Below are 20,499 nucleotides of genomic sequence, written 5' to 3'. Positions count from 1 at the left end.
AACCCTATGTTCTCCCAACACAAATGTGACATGAGTATGGTATCCCTACGTTCTCCCAACACAAATATGACATGAACATGGTAACACTACGTTCTCCCAACACAAATATGACATGAACATGGTAACGCTATGTTCTCCCAACATAAATATGGCATGAAAATGGTAACACTGTGTTCTCCCAACATAAATATGACATGAACATGGTAACCCTATGTTCTCCCAACATAAATATGACATGAACATGGTAACGCTATGACATGGCATGAAAATGGTAACACTATGTTCTCCATAAAACATGTTCTCCCAACATAAATATGACATGAAAATGGTAACCCTATGTTCTCCCAACACAAATATGACATGAACATGGTAACCCTATGTTCTCCCATATAACTCAACACATGGATCTATAACGATTTTAATATTACTTGAAAATTGGAAGAGAAATGTAGAAACAAACAAAGAAAATAAGTTAGGAAATGTACGTGTTTTAATATACCAGCTATCAGCTGAGCCCATCAAGGGAATCGCTCCCCTGATTTTAGCGTTATAAATTCTTAGGTTTACCGCTGTACTAGTGGAGGGCAATAAGTTAAGAGAAAGTAGTTCCTTAAACAGAAACTTGTGTATTTGTACATAAATGAAAGTTGTTCCTTAAACCGAAAGTTATGTGTATTTGTACAGTACTGGCCAAAATGTTTGTATGCTGTTTTTGTTTTACGTACATGGAATCGTTGTTGAGGAAATGTCCGAGGTGACGTATGATTGGCCAAACATGCAGGAACTGTTATTTTGGTCTGTATAAGTTTGAGTATTTGTTCGTAAAAACATACACATACGTCTGTTTCTTATAAAATGGTGTACTTTTGGAATAATATTTCTCAAAATAAATAACGTTTTCATGATGACGAGAAACCCACTTGAAGTAAAAGTGTATCTAAGGAGGGCTGGTATGGGTGTTAATACTTTTAATAATAAAGTGAGAACAATATTTTGAGCTTCTTAGGTCATCTTCAGTTTAACAAACATTGTTGGCAGCTCACCGTTGTCGGGCGCATGTCTTAGGAACGAGTGTGTAAAACAGGTACGGGATTGTAGGGGGGCGTTGCACTAAGTAGGGAAATAAATATAAACAAACGCAAAACCAAAGAAACCCTACTTATACAACAACTAAAACCATAATTAAACCAATATAAAATGAACATATTTATACCTAGAGTAATTAATAGCCTAACATCAAACTGCAACACCCCTATAATCATTTACATTCTCGCCCCAAAGACATGTACCCAGCAACGGTCAGTTGCAAATTGCCTTCATTTACCTGAAGATGACCTAAGAAGGCCAAAACGTTGTTCTCTGTTTTATTAGTAAAAATGTAAAACCCCATACCATACGTTCTTAGATACATTTTTTAGATCAACGCTTTCTTTAGACAATTTTCTGTACTTGGTGCAGAGTCATGCTTCGTCATGTGCCAGAAGTTATAGGGTGTCAAATTGCTCGAATGTCCAGAAATGTCTTGAAGCAAACAGACATTGCCAGAAGAGTTGGGTAACCCGATTGTGTTGCATTCAAAATCGTGAAACGTTATCAGACTAGAGGAAACGTTTTTCCAAATAAGTCTACTGGTAGAGGCCTGGAATGATTAGGTTAAGAAAGGAAGGATTCACGTCTGTCGTTTGCCTGAAGAACAGTTCAAATGGTGTAGTACATGTTTGGGCAGCTTTTCATGATGGTTGAACAAACTGCTCTCCTTATCCTCCAGGATACTCTTAGAGGAATCTCATGAAGACGATGTTTCTTTCATATGCTAGGGCAAAGGTCTGACAATAACTTTGTGTTCCAGGATGATAATGCCACTGCTCATAGTGTGCGTACTGTACAGGATTTTCTCGACTGAGAGGGCGTTACAAGGTTGTCATGGCCAACAGAGTCTTCAGACTGTAATCCCATTAAGAACTTTCAGGCAGAACTGAACCAAAAAATTGCTAACTACGACCCTAAACCAGCACTGAAACTAAGTAGCAGCGTCTTCTGGTGACAAGTTGGAAATAAATTAATTTAAATTACATCAGTAAACTTATGAACAGCATGGAACGTCGTCTTGTGCAGGTTATTAGAGTAGTAGGAGGACCAACCACGTTTATCTTTTTCAACACGAAGTCGTTCTGCATGACCGACCATGTGATCTCTTTGAAGTCCTTGAAAGTCTTTATGGATTTAATATTTCTAGCATTCAGTGGACTGCGTATATCTTCACATACTTTGGAAGTAGTTCACGTAATAAATTTTTAACGTACAAAAATACCACATTTTAGTAAAGTATTTCTAATAAAATAAAGATTTATCCATAAATATATTGAATATTTGTTTTGAATAGTGCATGTGCAAAGTAATTTTCATGTTAAAATTAAAAATACTTTTCTTTGTCTCAGAAATCTCAAATTTCCTTTGTGTAATCCCTAATATTTCCTAAATACATTTCAAGCGTCCTTTTTAATAAATCTTGATTCTTTTTGTGGCGTTTTCTCTGACTTATATCAAAACTAGAATGATAAATCTGACTGACTCCGTAAAAACACAGACAAAAACGAAATAAGTTCAAGTTGTCTTATCTTCTTTCGATAATGACTTCATATCATAATATAAAACCACATTCATTAAACCTAATTACCTCTACGTTCGTAACAGCATATATAAATTAATTTTATTATTTGATTCCATTTTGAACCGTGACTAACTACAGTAATCGCGTTTATAAGACGTAATTCATGTGTGGAACGTACAGCTCACGTTACACTATGGAATTATTGGGTTGAGGAATAATTCGTGAGCGTTTTTTCAAGTTAAAAAATATATTCATAAATGAAACGCTTTCGCAAAATATTTAATGTCATTTGGTAGATAATTTTTTGCTCTAATAGATGGTGTGTTTGATTTTCATATGTCTTTAATTTTTGCTTTCATTTTCAGCTCATTAAATGGAATGTCAAGTGGACAAAATCGAGCATTTTCGACACCATCTGCTTTTCGCATTTACTTTCTTGCAATTTCGTTTAAAACAATGCATACTATATACCTAGGTATTACATGAAATAAAGTATCATAATAAATGTTTTGGGTGTAATGTGTTCATGCATTGAAGTATTGTATAGTCTTACATGTAATGCTTGAATAAAATTATTTAAAAACGCTCACGAATTATTCCTCAACCTAATACATCACCTACAAACTACTCGAACCAGTATAAGTCGCTCGCGTTCATACCTCGTGAAAGATTTTTATTTTATTATTATTTATTTTACTTAATCTAATCTAAACTAACGTAAAATATCCTTATTTTTACATTTTAGATATTTTTTATAATTATAAATAACGAATAAACATGAAAAACAAGAAATATATTTAATAAACCTTCTTTTCTTGCTCTTCGTTAGCGAAGAGAGTTAACCCTAATTATTTATACTACTCACATTATTCCAATTAATAATTTTTAGTTAATTAAATAATGCTCTAACCAGCATAAACTAATAACATGTAAAAGTAGACGGATTCCCTCACCCCTCAAAAAATGTTCTGGCTTTCTAAGTCTGCAACAAAAGTCATTATAAGTTCATCCACGTGAACTTGACATTTAACCATTCAGAACATAATATTATACAACACGTCATTTGATACATGAAAACCTTGAGTTTCTATTGGCTATAGGTAATATATAGTTAAACGTAACAGTAAACAATTAACGAATTATGAGCAACAAGATGTGACAGATGAGTGTGGCACTAGGAAGTTGATTTTCTATTGGATACCTTTGAAACCAAATAAAGTTGTTTATCTGGCCAATGACAATTTTATAAAGAGTAATTTACGTTTACTTTTGTAGTTTTTCAAGAGGAAGTGGATAAGATAGGGATTATAATGCCCTAAGGGAAAATGTGTCACGTGTGTCACACCAAGGGAATTTCAGAACTTTTTTTTAAATGTAAGATTTTGTCGTAATAGGTGAAATGCTGGATAACACACCTTTCTATAGGTGTCCGATAAAATTGTTTGCTGTTCTAATAAATCGTTCATGATGTCCATAGAACCTGTCTTATTATACATATGTAGACGTTTGATATACCATACGTTTCTCAGTTTGACATCACTAGCTGTATTTGTATTAAATCTTAATAACAACAATGACATTTTTTGTTACAAAATATGGACACCTTTTGTCCAAGACGATGGACTAACCAAAGTGTCCTATTGCAATAACAAACTGATTTAAGTATTCTGGTATTTACTGTTTACGAACCAACCTTTCTGTCCTTATCTTCTGACATTGGTTTAGAAAACGATTGGTTTGTTTGTTTGTTTTAAATTTCACGCGAAGCTACACGAAGGCTATCTGCGCTAGCCGTCCCTAATTTAGCAGTGTAAGACTAGAGGGAAGGCAGCTAGTCATCACCACCCACCGCCAAATTTTGGGCTACTCTTTTACCAACGAATAGTGGGATTGACAGTAAGTTATAACGCTCCCACAGCTATAAGGGCGAGCATGTTTGATGTAACGGGGGCTCGAACCCGCGTCCCTCGGATTACGAGTTGAGTGCTTTAACCACTTGGTCATGCCAGGCCTTTGAAAAATGAACTTATCTGATGATGTGTTACACAAACTAGTCACAGTCGGTAATTAAGAGGCGCTCGTCAAAGAACCTGAGAACCACTGGACTTTGCTCACTCATCCCTTTCTTTAGTTGCTGTTAGGTTATATATTTACCAAATGATACCCAACACTTTAATATGAATAGGTAAAGGTTTATTCTGTGCTGTCTTCATTGTGGGGATCCAACCCTGAGTTCTATTGCTCGAATCCCTCGAGTTGCCACTGATTTTGATATCTCAAGTAACTGTAAATCAGATAGTAAGATTTTAATTCGTTCGTTATATCGAAAACAACACATAAATCAAACTTACAGAAATATTTTTCAAGCACTTCTGTGAACTTCGAAGCTGTTGATGTGGAGGTATTCTTGAGGGTATCTTTTTTACACGTCGGTTACAGGAACTTCCTGTAGAAGGTCTGTGACGCAATGACCGCTGTTTAACACTGCCTCCTAGGCCACTTTTGTAGTGACCAATAGACCTTGATCTCAAAATGGACCTGAAGAAAATTAAAATATTTTAAATGTAAACTCACTTTGAATAATAAAGCAGAAAACAATCTTTGTTAACCTGAAGATGACCTAAGAAAGTCGAAACGTTGTTCTCTGCTTTATTAGTAACAGTGCTGAGATACATTTTTACTTCAAGTGGGTTCCTCGTCATCACGGACCTGAACTCATTTTATTTCTTTCGTTATCAGCGATTCCCTCTTAAACAACATATTTTGCACCCCCCCACTAGCACAGCGGTAAGTATACGAAGTTACAACGCTGAAATCAGGGGTTCCATCCCCCTCAGTGGGTTCAGCAGATAGCCCAATGTGGCTTTGCTATAAGAACACGCACAAAAAATATTTTTGTCACAAACGTTAACTACCACGTTATTTTGCCAAACGCTCAAACCTTTTTTATTTCAAATTATAAGAAGATTGTTTAACTGACTGTGTCTTTTCTTGGTTCAACTTGTGCTTTTTGGCTTGCAAAAATAGCCTTGGTTACTTCACTAAACCTTATTTTTACCTTTTATCTTTATTGAATTTTATTTTTTGATCTACAATACAATTTACATTTGAAAGAAGCAATCTTCATGTGACGAATCTTGATCCACGATTGTGTCCTACTTTCTTATATAACTGTTTGATACGTCTCAAGTTATACATTGTAACAAGATGGGGTGAAATTATGTTGGATTACATCAGTAACCTTATCAACAGTACTAGTAGGGTAAATTGAGTACTGAATATTTAATATGAACTAATATATACGTGCAGATCTTATTTATAATAATTCGATGTTATATTTTGTCGGTGTATATGTTTTTATAAGATTTTGTTATAATAAGTGAAATGTTGCATAAAATATTTCTTCAGGCCTCTGATAAAAATGTTTGTTTCGTCTCTTGATTCACAGTTGTGTTGTACTTTCAATCATAACCGATTGTTTGTTTCTTCTGTTGTTGAGTTGTGTTCTACTTTCTATCACAACCATTTGTTTGTTTATTCTGTTGTTTAGTTGTGTTCTACTTTCTATCATAACCATTTGTTTGTTTATTCTGTTGTTTAGTTGTGTTCTACTTTCTATCATAATCATTTGTTTGTTTCTTCTGTTGTTTAGTTGTGTTCTACTTTCTATCATAACCATTTGTTTGTTTCTTCTGTTGTTTAGTTGTGTTCTACTTTCTATCATAACCATTTGTTTGTTTCTTTTCTTGTTAAGCTGTGTTCTACTTTCTAGCATAACCATTTGTTTGTTTCTTTTCTTGTTAAGTTGTGTTTTACTTTTGGCATAACCGTTTGTTTGTTGGATTATCTGTGCAGTACCATCTAAGGGTATCAAAACTTGGTTTTTAGAGTTATAAGCCTTCAAAATTACCACAGAGTTACATAGTTCTTTCTGACAGAAGACAAGAGACCCGTTGCTGTTTCTTCCCCACACTTTTATAGTTTACAATATTGTTGTCCATGTTGAAAGACGAAAGGTGAAGGTGTGTTTGTATTGTTTGTTTGTTTTGAATTTCGTGTAAAGCAACACAAGGATTATCTGTCGTCATCATCACCCTCCGCCAACTCTTGGGCTATTCTTTTACCAACGAACAGTGGAATTGACACTTACATTATCACGCCCCAACGGCTGAAAAAGCTATCATGTTTGGAGTGACGGTTTTGGTTTGTAAATCACACAGCACAGACGCTTGTTTTTTATTCTGCGACATTTTCTGAGGCCTAGTTTTAGTTTTTCATGTTCATTATTCAGAAGGTTGCTTTTTATCAGCACCATCAAAAGACCACCAGTGGTGGAGAATTGAGTGTATGTTCTTTACAGATATTACTCACACAGAAGTTTATTACTTATTAGAAAACACAAGATGGGTATCAGCTACAGAGGTAATAGTTGAAATAAGGGTTTTTTTAAACACGTTATAAATATTCATTGAATTATCGCTACAGTTTTTAAAATACTTCTTTCCATTAAAATATAAAGAGTAGCTTCATACATTAACTGCTGTGATTGTATGATCAGTTGAAAATTGGAATTACTCTCAGATAAATATGTCAGATATTCCCCCAAAATTACCAAAATAATTTACTCCAACAGTGGTTTCACCTGGCGGAATGAATAAAATCACAGTCGATCGAGAGCTGTCGATAAAGTTCAGTTGATTCTTTTTTATAAATTTGTACATTTATAAATAACGACATGCATACCACCGTTTTGAAACTACGTAATGGTGTTTTTGTTGTTTTTTAAAACAGAGTTTCAGCCAGAATAGTTTCTTAAGCGTAGATTTACCGATCATTTGAGTTTCTTTGCTTGTTTTGAATTAAGCGCAAAGCTACACGAAGACTATCTGCGCTAGCCGTTCCTAATTTAGCAGTGTGAGACAAGAGGGAAGGCAGATAGTCATCACCACCCACCGCCAACTTTTGGGCTACTCTTTTACAAACGAATATTGGAATTGACTGTAACATTATAACGCCCCTACGGCTGAAAGGGAGAGCATATTTTGTGCGAAGTAGATTCGACACTTCGACTCTCAGATTACGAGTCGAGCGCCCTAACCACTTGGCCAAGCCAGGCTCAATCGGCTAAGTCAGAGACTTTTAGTTCTCGGGTATATCTGCCACTAACTTTAAATCGCTGGCCATAGGAAAGGTACCCACACAGTTGTGTTGTCCAGCTCATTGCATCAAATAACATGTGTGTGCTCAATGGAGTCTTGTCTCAAACCTTGGACCTTCCAATAGGAATCCAGTCTGCTACCCACTAGGCTGCGTTCGGTTCTTATAAAAAAAAACAACAACAATTGATAAACGAAAACGAGCAAGTTGTGGCGAAAGGTGTCAGTGCAAATCCTGGATAAATTTATTTTGTTCATGTCAAACTGTTGAAGGGATATCAATTAATAGAAGCGTTACTTGAGTTGCGCGTGATGCTCATTAATTGTGTTTGCTTTAAAACGTTTGCGCAAAGTTAAAGGTAATCTGTGCATTACCATCCTTAAATTTTTCAGAGCATATTATAAAGGATGACAGCTGGTCAATAGAACTTTCGAACTTGAGGACCGTGGATACGTTATAAGAGTGATAGGAGTAGGGTAAACTCAAGAGATGGTATCACCTTCTAGACCATCAGCTCAATCTTATGAACAGCTAGTTTAGGTAATTTTTTCTCGCAAAATCAAAAGAAATTAAATAAAAAGAACGCCACCTTTTGTCCACGGATGAAAGCTCTGGTTGAAAGGTTTCAGACATTTGTTGGTTTGAAAACACCTGCCAACAAAGAAACAAATATAAAATCATTAAGTGAAAACAGGTGCACAAAGGATATATCAATACTTCCTTTAATAATCTCACTAGTTGTTTACGTTCATTAGATTAGTAACTTCAAAGATCATTCCTCATACAAATAATGTTCATGTTACAGTTAAATAAATATATTCCTTTATGCTACAATAATGTTCTAATTGTTGCCCAAATTACTGAAAATGTCTTTGTGTATTCTATTACTAAAAATACTGTGAATAGGGTTCTCATAGTACTCTACTTATTTTCCAAAATAAATTTTAACAATGATTTAATTATTGTTTTCAGGATTGGCAAACGACACTGTTTAAAGAAATAAGAGGGAATCATCTCCAGTGTGAACATAAGAAGGTAACCCTTGTATTGTTGCTAGGTTTTATTCACCCATAATTTCATTAAAATTACCGAAGACTCCCCCCCCATATTTTAACAAAAAATATCTAATAAGGTCCATCACCAAAGAAATATACTTAAAACAGCTACTATTGCATGTATCTTTCGTGAAATTATTTCTACTCGGATGAATTAAAGAGTGCCACCTACTGGTGGATTAGACAAACTCAATTACGAATAAAAATCCGTTAAACTTTTTTCCCGTTAACTGCCTGAAAAGTGTAAAATACCTCGCAGCTTTTGGCAAACGGTTTGTTTCAAAGTTACGTTCATTCCAAGGTAAATAAAGGTATCTGTGTACAAGCGTCCATAATCTTGAGCTGACAGACCAGAAGAAGACCACTAGCTAACAGCTTAGTCTAGTCTTGTTTGATCGAATGGTGGGATTTGATAGTTACTCCTTTAACGCACCAGCGACCTCAGAGTGTAGAGGGCGTTTAGACGGTTACGGTAAGAATACCATAAATTTTCGGATTAGCATCCCGATTTCGCTATCCCTAGCTACGTCTGGTTCATTGGCAAACCGGTTTCAATAGACCACGAATACATTTGACAACCAAACCCAAGCAACAAAATTTGCTGAATGGCTGTACCAATGTCTGTAGTACAGTTCGATTTATTCGTTGACGGTTGATTCTGGATCTTTAGTTTTATATTTGTAGATACCTACAGCTTGAATTGGTTTCATTTTTCATTTCATCTGTAAAGTTATCAAATCAGAACTAATTAAAACACCCAGAAGCACAGTTACTTACTCAGAAAAATCACTTGGAAAGTGATTTTATATCAGGAGTGTAACTATAAGTTATTACTGTGGGGTCTAATTAGGCTTAACCATAGCTGCTTACACTAATTAGATGCTGCCTGGACTAATCTAGGTTGCAGTAAAGCCCGGAATTTCGAAAATAGAATACAAGACAGAAACATTACGTCTCTTCTATAAATAATACAGAATATGCTATTCTCGAATTTTCCAGAAATCAAACACAAAAGAACAGTTCTTGTGAAAAACCTGGAAATAAAGTTTAAATGTAAGCTACAAAGATGGATAAATAGAAATGGACTTCACACATTAGGTACTGATTTGTGCACAGTAAATGTACTGATGTGACATTTCCACGTGTAAGAGTTTAATAATTGGATAACTGCAAGTAAATTCTGGACTTAGCATCGTAAGTCTGGTGATCCACCGGACCATGAAGCTATGAGTTTTGATACATATGATATATGTTGTTGTTGTTTTGAGTGTGTGTTCAGTCACGTGTGGTCCAACATGAGAAAAGTTGTTGTTGTTAAGCCCAAAGCTATACAATGGTCTAACTGTATTGTGACCACCGCGGGTATCGAACCCGTACATGTAGCGTTATAAATAATCAGACTTACTGCTGAGCCACCAGAGGGTGTGTTAGTGCCAGACCATTGAAAAACTTTTTTAAAGGACATCTTAGAAAAAGGAAAAAAAATTGTAATGTTTGAACAGTCACCTGGTGGCAGACGTGTGCTTAACCAAACTGTAATTACCACAACGCAAATGGAATGTGGAATATTTTATATTTAAAAGGCTACATATTAATTATCCAGATCACGGAGTGTGATCAGGATACATGCTCGTATATTTCTTCTATATGGAACTTAATGAATAACACGTGGAACGAGAATTACTTTCGTAAATAAAGCTAGTTGTTCGAATGAAATATTTAGCACGAGAGAAAAATCACGCACAAAAGAGTTTCTAACACTAGTTCCACGTGACCTAACATATTAAACAACTCCACATTAATAAACAATATTTTTACTTTTAAACTGTAAAAGACAAAATATAACATGAACAACAGTTGTTATTCTAAATATTTCCACGCGAAGTTACGCAAGAGCCACCTGCACGTTACTTATAGGTTATATATAAGGAAGGTAGCCAGCAACAACCTACGCCAACTATTGGACTACATTTACCTAATAGAATAGTTGCATTAGCTCGTCACCTCCATCGTACCAAACATGCTCGCCCATTAAGTAGTGGGGGCGTTACAATATGATTGTCAACCTCTCTATTTGTTTGAAAAAAAAAAAAAGAGTATATCAAGAGTTGGTGACGGGTGGTGATGACTAGCTGCCTTCTCTCTAATACTACACTGCTAAATAAGGGACGGCTAGCGCAGATAGCCCTTGTGTAGCTTTGCGCGACATTCAAAACAAACCAAGCCAAAGTAGATCTTCACTTTTATGTGTGTGTATGTATCCATGTCCCCAAAATTTGGCTCCCGGCATGGTCAGGCGATTAAGGTACTCGACTTGTAATCCGAGGGTCACGGATTCGAATCCCTGTCACATCAAACATGCTCGCCCTTTCAGCAATAGGGGCGTTGTAACGTGACGGTCAATCCCACTAGTCGTTGATAAAAGAGTAGCCTAAAAGTTGGCGGTGGGTGGTGATGACTAGCTGTCTTCCCTCTAGTCTTACACTGCTAAATTAGGGGCAGCTAGCGCAAATAGCCCTCGTGTAGCTTTGGGCGAAATTCAGATGAAAACTGAAAATAAAAAAAAAAGATTCCAAAGTTATTCGCTGCCATGTTACTTTACCCAACTATGTTTACAAGATTTCTAAAACTCTCATATGTTTCGAGATTTTAAGGTTTAACGCCCCATTCTTATCTAAAATGTTTTGGAACACAGAGTGAATTTTTTACACGAACATGCTCTTTGGAGGCTCTGTGGTTCTGAAGGCTTATAGCGCTAAGCAAGTGCTTTATAAAACCGATACGGGTACACTACAAATAGCCCATTGTGTAGTTTTGTGCCTAACAACATACAGGAAAACTTATTCCAATACTTAATGAAACGTATTAATATTCTTTTTACGTCCTCTGAAAATATGATTAACAAAACTCGCACTTTTTTAAAAACTAAATCACTTTCAAACAGTACGCGAGTCTGAGGCATACAAATAATAATATCATTTCAATTTATTTTCTGATAAAAAATATATGTTTCTAAAACATATTCAAAACACAATAATAATTTTTACTTGTTAACACACAACATGTCTTCAGTTAATAAACAACCTGGTTATTGTATAAGAAACTATACTTGTTAACGCACATGTCTTCAGTTAATAAACAACCTGGTTATTGTATAAGAAACTATACTTGTTAACGCACATGTCTTCAGTTAATAAATAACCTGGTTATTGTATAACAAAATATACTTGTTAACTCACATGTCTTCAGTTAATAAACATCCTGGTTATTGTATAAGAAACTATACTTGTTAACGCACATGTCTTCAGTTAATAAATAACCTGGTTATTGTATAAGAAACTATACTTGTTAACTCACATGTCTTCAGTTAATAAACAACCTGGTTATTGTATAACAAAATATACTTGTTAACTCACATGTCTTCAGTTAATAAACAACCTGGTTATTGTATAAGAAACTATACTTGTTAACACACATGTCTTCAGTTAATAAACAACCTGGTTATTGTATAACAAAATATACTTGTTAACACACGTTTTCAGTTAATAAATAACCTGGTTATTGTATAACAAAATATACTTGTTAACACACATGTCTTCAGTTAATAAACAACCTGGTTATTGTATAACAAAATATACTTGTTAACACACGTCTTCAGTTAATAAACAACCTGGTTATTGTATAATAAAATATACTTGTTAACACACGTCTTCAGTTAATAAACAACCTGGTTATTGTATAACAAAATATACTTGTTAACTCACATGTCTTCAGTTAATAAACAACCTGGTTATTGTATAACAAAATATAATTGTTAACACACATGTCTTCAGTTAATAAACAACCTGGTTATTGTATAACAAAATACACTTGTTAACACACGTCTTCAGTTAATAAACAACCTGGTTATTGTATAACAAAATATACTTGTTAACTCACATGTCTTCAGTTAATAAACAACCTGGTTATTGTATAACAAAATATACTTGTTAAACACGTCTTCAGTTAATAAACAACCTGGTTATTGTATAACAAAATACACTTGTTAACTCACATGTCTTCAGTTAATAAACAACCTGGTTATTGTATAACAAAATATACTTGTTAACTCACACGTCTTCAGTTAATAAACAACCTGGTTATTGTATAACAAAATATACTTGTTAACTCACACGTCTTCAGTTAATAAACAACCTGGTTATTGTATAACAAAATATACTTGTTAACTCACACGTCTTCAGTTAATAAACAACCTGGTTATTGTATAACAAAATATACTTGTTAACTCACACGTCTTCAGTTAATAAACAACCTGGTTATTGTATAACAAAATATACTTGTTAACTCACATGTCTTCAGTTAATAAACAACCTGGTTATTGTATAACAAAATAAACTTGTTAACGCACACGTCTTCAGTTAATAAATAACCTGGTTATTGCATAACAAAATATACTTGTTAAACACATGTCTTCAGTTAATAAACAACCTGGTTATTGTATAACAAAATATACTTGTTAACTCACATGTCTTCAGTTAATAAACAACCTGGTTATTGTATAACAAAATATACTTGTTAACGCACATGTCTTCAGTTAATAAACAACCTGGTTATTGTATAAGAAACTATACTTGTTAACGCACACGTCTTCAGTTAATAAATAACCTGGTTATTGTACAAGAAACTATACTTGTTAACGCACACGTCTTCAGTTAATAAACAACCTGGTTATTGTATAACAAAATATACTTGTTAACGCACACGTCTTCAGTTAATAAACAACCTGGTTATTGTATATTTGTGGTGTGGGGATCAGATCTATTTGCTATGTTATTCCACAGGAGGCTTAAAGGTATATGCAAGATTTATTGTGAACCGGTTCAAGGAACCATCAGTCATAGGCGTACATTCCCCCCCCCCCCGGGTGTAATTATTTATGGATGGAGTAGGAAAAAAGGTGATGGGTTGGAAAACTCATATATATACATATATCTTACCGATTTTACAAGAAGTTTGGTTGCCATGGATACCAGACGTTATATACACAAATACATATATTTTACCGATTTTACAAGAAGTTTGGTTGCCATGGGTACCAGACGTTATATATATATATATATATCTTACCGATTTTACAAGAAGTTTGGTTGCCATGAATACCAGACGTTATATACACAAATACATATATCTTACCGATTTTACAAGAAGTTTGGTTGCCATGGATACCAGACGTTATATACACAAATACATATATCTTACCGATTTTACAAGAAGTTTGGTTGCCATGGATACCAGACGTTATATACACATATACATATATCTTACCGATTTTACAAGCCATGGGCACCAAAGTTTGGATGCCATGGATACCAGACGTTTATATATATATATATATATACATATATCTTACCGATTTTACAAGAATTTGGTTGCCATGGATACCAGACGTTTTATATATATATATATATATACATATTTCTTACCGATTTTACAAGAAGTTTGGTTGCCATGGATACCAGACGTTCTGTTTCGGAATGAATAGTTCTGGTGAGGCACTCTTGCGGTCGTCCTCTGCAAAAATTCAATTAAAAATCTTATTACATATTTACATGCGACATTTTTTTTCTGTTTCCATTAGTAATGCGAGTCTAACAACAGTAGAAGTTGTATAGCCACCTGTGGAAAAAAAGATAGACATATTAACATTTATGAAATACTCACAGGCGGCGTGTTCATCGAGGCATGGACGTTTGTTACGTTTCATCTCCGTTCAGTGATGTCCTGGTATAGTTAATATATTTATTATGCGACTCTGGAATAACAGCACATTGTCTGACATTAGCAACAACTTAGTGAAGTATTTCTGGTCAGCAGTCCTGCTCACATTCCTGCATGATTGCCATATTTCGTGCATTGCCCAACTGTTCTCTTTCTGGATAGGAGATTCTTTAGATTATTTACGATACGTACATTACGGGAAAATTGTTTGTAAAAACTAAGACACACACACACAGAAAAAGCCACCAATAATACCCCAAATGTGGGGAAGTTGAGGTCATAGAAAGAATAGTTTCTTTCGTGGCAAACGACAGTTGATTATTTAATAGGCTCGGCATGATCAGGCGGTTAAGGCACTCGACTCGTAATCCGAAAGTCGTGGGTTTGAATCCCCGTCACACCAAATACACTTGCCCTTTCAAACGTGGAAGCCTCATAATGTAACGGTCAATCCCCTATTCTTTGGTAAAAGGGTAGCCCAAGAGATGGCGATTGGTGGTGGTGACTAGCTGCCTTCCCTCTAGTCTTGCACTGCTAAATTAGGGACGGGTGGTATTATATAGCCCTGTTTACAGTTGCAGAGCATTCAATTTAGATAAAAAAAAACCCCACAAAGCACAGAACTTATCCTAAAATAAAAAGTGCCTAAATAGGTAATGAATTCTATTGGTTTTAAATGTTTTAAGAATATTCTTTCACGCCTGTTGTATTTAAGAATGAAAATCGTTGTTATTTCATTACAGATCTTGTTAGAAAAAAAACTTTGAAGCTGAACAAAAGGTGTTTAAACAGTCGATCAAACAAACTGAATTTGTTATAACGAGCTTGGAAAATTCGAATGACAGCACGTGACAACAGTACTGAAAGATTCACAAACAACAAAGCCAAGGCACGTGATGTCAAATGTAACATTGTAGTGTGAATTAAAGTTTTTACGATTTCAGATTCGTTTTACTTATTGTTATAACGTTCAAGCTGAGGTAGCTCTCCTTTATCAAGGTTTAAACTTACAAAAACATGGGGGTGTTGATGCTATGATAAATAACACAGAAAACCTAACTTTCACACAATTTATTTATACCACAGTATTACAGTGTATATTACTACTTCACCAAATGTTTGTATAAGAACTCAGTGGAGGTAACTGAAAAAATATGTAGTTTTTTAGTTTCAAACAGAACTCAGTGGAGGTAACTGAACATTATGTAGATTTTAATTTTGAAACCTGACTCAGTGGAGGTAACTGAACATTATGTAGATTTTAATTTTGAAACCTGCTTCAGTGGAGGTAACTGAACATTATGTAGATTTTAATTTTGAAACCTGACTCAGTGGAGGTAACTGAACATTATGTAGATTTTAATTTTGAAACCTGACTCAGTGGAGGTAACTGAACATTATGTAGATTTTAATTTTGAAACCTGACTCAGTGGAGGTAACTGAACATTATGTAGATTTTAATTTTGAAACCTGCCTCAGTGGAGGTAACTGAACATTATGTAGATTTTAATTTTGAAACCTGCCTCAGTGGAGGTAACTGAACATTATGTAGATTTTAATTTTGAAACCTGCCTCGGTGGAGGTAACTGAACGATATGTAGTTTTTTTAATTTTGAAACCTGACTCAGTGGAGCTAACCAAAAATGTGTAGGTTTTAATTTTGAAACCTGACTCGGTGGAGCTAACAAACAATATGTAGGTTTTAAGTTTGAAACATGACTCAGTGGAGCTAACCAAACAATGTGTAGGTTTTAATTTTGAAACCTGACTCAGTGGAGCTAACCAAACAATGTGTAGGTTTTAATTTTGAAACCTGACTCAGTGGAGCTAACCAAACAATATGTAGGTTTTAAGTTTGAAACCTGCCTCAGTGGAGGGAACTGAGAAATGTATAGTTTTTAAGTTTCAAACTTTGCCCAGTGGGGGTAACTGAAAAATGTGTAATTTTTAAGTTTGAAACCTCACCCAGTGGTGGTAACTGAATATAATTTTCTTAAATCTGACTATCTAAAATATATATAATATCCTTTACTTACTTCTGAATATCCAAGTCCCTGTTGGAAGCTGTTAGTCCAAGACGCATCGTTCTAGATTGAACACCTGGATGAAGCCATCCGATCTGTAATATACATACAGAGACATTGTTAACAAAAAATAAGACACTTGTCTAATGGTATACAATTAACATTCCTCGGTAATGTTAAAGTGTTTTTCCCTACACCATGAATCACAATATTATTAAGATATGACATGAAACGCTGGAAAAGGTAATGCTGTAGGTGTGATACACCACAACTTTTAACGAAACGGCCTCAATATAGATTCGAATTGGTATAGTAGTCGTGATTCATTCAGCTGTCATCCTAGTCTCTACTAGTAAGGACATCGTCAGATAAAAGTGAAACAAACAAAAATGAGAGTATATCAAAATTGTTTTATATTAAACAAACATCGTAACACGTAGCTCATCACGCTTTAATATAGGTTATAATACTTCACTACAAAGTGCTACAGGGAGTTATTAAACAACAATGTGCTAATAGTATTGTTAGAAAATAAGGTGCTACAGAGTGCTATTAAACAATAACGTGCTAAAGATTGTGATTAAACAATAAAGTGCTACAAAGTACTTTTAAACAATAATGTGCTACAGAGTACTCTTAAACAATAAGTTGATATATAGTATTACTAAACAATAAGGTGCTACAAACTTATTTTAAACAATAAAGTATTACATAGTATGATTAAGAAATAAGGTGTTACAGAATACTCATATACAATAAGATGCTACAGAGTACTCTTAAACAACAAAGTGATAAAGAGTGTTACTAAACAATAAAGTGCTACAGAGTACTCTTAAACAATAAGGTGCCACAAAGCATTCTAAAACAATAAGGTGCCACAAAGCACTTTAAAACAATAAAGAGCTTCAAAGTGTTATTAAAATATAAGGTAGAATGTTAAAAACAATAAGATGCAACAGAGTTCTCTTAAACAACAAGATTCTACAGAGTACCTATGAACAATATAGAATTACAGAGTATCATTATACAATGAGATGCTACAGATTACTCATAAACAATGAAGATGTTGCAGTATTACAGAGTACTCTAAAACAATAAGGTGCTACATGGTATTCTTAAAGAAAAGGATGCTACAGAGTACTCTAAAACAATAAGGTGCTACATGGTATTCTTAAACAAAAAGATGCTACAGAGTACTCTAAAACAATAAGGTGCTACATGGTATTCTTAAACAAAAAGATGCTACAGAGTACTCTTAAACAACAACGTATTATATGCTATTATTAAAGAATGAGGTGCTACAGAGCACACTTAAATAGTAAGAAGCTACTTAGTACTATTCAATAATAAGACGCTACAGAGTACTCTTAAATAATAATGTATTACATAGTATTATTAAACAATAAGATGCTACAGAATACTCTTTAAAAATAAGGTGGTACAAAATGTTATTAAACAATAAGATGGTACAGAGTACTCTCAAACAATAATGTGCCATCGAGTACTCTTAAGCAGTGAAGATGCTGCAGTATTACAAAATGCTCTTAAACAATAAGGTGCTACAGAGGACTCACACAAAAAGGTCTTACAGAGTTTTATTAAACAAGAAGACGTTGCAGAGTACTCAAAAACAGTAATGTGCTATATGGTGTTAGTAAACGAAAAGGTGCTACAGAATACTCTTAAACAATAAGATGCTACATAGTACTCTTACACAAAAAGGTATTACATAGTATTATTAAAGAATAATATGCTACCCAGTACCGGTGCTACAGAGTATACTTTAACAATGAAGATGCTGCAGTATTACATAGTACTCTTAAACAGTAAGGTTCTATAGAGTACTTTTAAACAATTAGCTGCTACAGAGTGTTATTAAACAATAAGACGTTACATAGATTTTAAAATATAAGGTATTGTTAAACAATAAGATATTGCATAGTATTATTAAACAATAAAATGCTACAGAATACTCTTAAACAATAGGATGATACTGAGTGTAACTAAAGAATATGAAGCAATAGAGTATTATTAAACAATAAAATATTATTAAACAATAAGGCATCACATAGTATTGTTGAAGAATAAGGTGCTACAGAGCACTCTAAAATATAAGGTACTATAGAGAACTCTTACACAATAAGATGCTACAGAGTACTCTTAATCAATAACGTGATATAAAATGTTATTAAGTAATAAGATTCTACAGAGTACTCCTAAACAATACAGAATTATATAGTATCATTAAACAATGAGGTGCTACAGAGTACTCTTAAACAGTGAATATGCTTCAGTATTACAGAGTACTCATAAACAATAAAGTGGTAAAGATTGTTATTAAACAATAATATGGCTTTAGAGTACTCTTAAACAATAAGATTCTACAGAGTACTCTTAAACAATAAAGGATTAGATAGTGTCATTAAACAATGAGGTGCTACAGAGTAGTCTTGAACAATACGATGCTACAGAGTAGTCTTGAACAATACGGTGCTACAGAGTAATCTTAAACAATAAGGTTCTATAGAGTACTCTTAAACATTAAGATGCTAGAGAGTTCTCTTAAACAATAAGTTGCTACAGAGTACTCTTTAATAATAAGCTGCTACAGAGTACTATTAAACAATGAAGTGCGACAGAGTACTCTTAAATAATAAGGTGTTACAGAGTACTATTGAACAAGAAGGCGCTACAAAGTACTCTTAAAGAATAAGGTTCCACAGAGTACTTTTAAACAACAACGTATTACACAGCATTATTAAGGAATGAGGTGCTAGAGAGTGTTTTATGCAAGAAGATGCTGTAGAGTACTTTTAAACAATAAAGTGCCATAGAGTACTCTCAAAGAATGAGGTACTACAGAGCCCTCTTAAACAATAAGGTGTTACAGAGTGTTATTAAACAATAAGGTGCTACATAGTACTCTTAAACAATAAATAATTAGATAGTATCATCAAACAATGAGGTGAGGTGCTACAGAGTACTCTTAAACAATTAGCTGCTACAGAGTGTTATTAAACAATAAGATGCTACAGAGTACTCTTAAACAACAAGGTTCTACAGAGCATTCTTAAACAACAAGGTTCTACAGAGCATTCTTAAGCAACAACGTATTATATAGTATTATTAAAGAATGAGGTGCAACAGAGTACTCTTAAACAATAAGGTGCTGAGAGAACTCTTGAACAATAAGGTGCTACAGGGTGTTTTAAACAAGATGTCAGAGAGCACTCTTAAAGAATGAGGTGCTACATAGCACTCTTCAAAAATAAGATGCTACAGAGTATTGTTAAATAATAAGTTGCTACAGTGTTAATATTATACAATAATGTGCTACAGAGTACTCTTTAACAATAATATATTACATAGTTTGTTTGTTTGTTTTGAATTTCGTTCAAAGCTACTCGAGGGCTACCTGCGCTAGCCGTCCCTAATTTAGTAGTGTAAAACTAGAGGGAAGGCACCTTGTCATCTCCACCCTCCGCCATCTCTTGGGCTACTCTTTTACCAACGAATAGTGAGATTGACCGTCACATTATAACGCCTCCACGGCTGAAAGGGCTAGCATGTTTGGTGCGACGGGGATTGGAACCCGCGACTCTCATATTACGAGATGAACGCCTTAACCCACCTGGCCATGCCGGCCCCAATAAGGTGCTATGGAGTGTTATTAAAGAATAAGGTATTGTTGAACAATAAGGTATTACGGAGTATTATTGAACAATAAGGTATTATGGAGTATTATTAAACAATAAGGTGCTCCAGAGTGTTAAACGATAACAGAGTAATATAAAGATTGTTATTATTATAGAATGTATTAAGAAACTGAAACAATGAGGTATTATTATGTAACAAGGAATTAATTAGTATTATT

At 34.3% G+C, this 20,499-nt stretch overlaps 1 protein-coding gene across 1 annotated transcript in view; it reads right to left on the bottom strand.

Moving 5' to 3' along the window:
• LOC143237510 (uncharacterized) overlaps positions 1-20,499 on the bottom strand; it is a 34,775-nt gene that overhangs the window by 11,887 nt on the left and 2,389 nt on the right. Inside the window, exons 2-5 of the mRNA XM_076476855.1 lie at positions 16,638-16,720; positions 14,307-14,394; positions 8,358-8,419; positions 4,963-5,149 (exon numbers count right to left, since the gene is read on the bottom strand). Coding sequence (XP_076332970.1) covers positions 4,963-5,149; positions 8,358-8,419; positions 14,307-14,394; positions 16,638-16,684 — 384 coding nt within the window. The 5' untranslated portion in view covers positions 16,685-16,720. The remainder of the gene's footprint in view (positions 1-4,962; positions 5,150-8,357; positions 8,420-14,306; positions 14,395-16,637; positions 16,721-20,499) is intronic.

The sequence above is a fragment of the Tachypleus tridentatus genome, chromosome 13 (genome assembly GCF_004210375.1).
Source record: "Tachypleus tridentatus isolate NWPU-2018 chromosome 13, ASM421037v1, whole genome shotgun sequence".
In the NCBI taxonomy this organism is placed as follows: domain Eukaryota; kingdom Metazoa; phylum Arthropoda; class Merostomata; order Xiphosura; family Limulidae; genus Tachypleus; species Tachypleus tridentatus.
The sequence above is the reverse complement of the archived record's forward strand: the minus strand, read 5'-3'. Positions and strand labels throughout refer to the sequence as shown.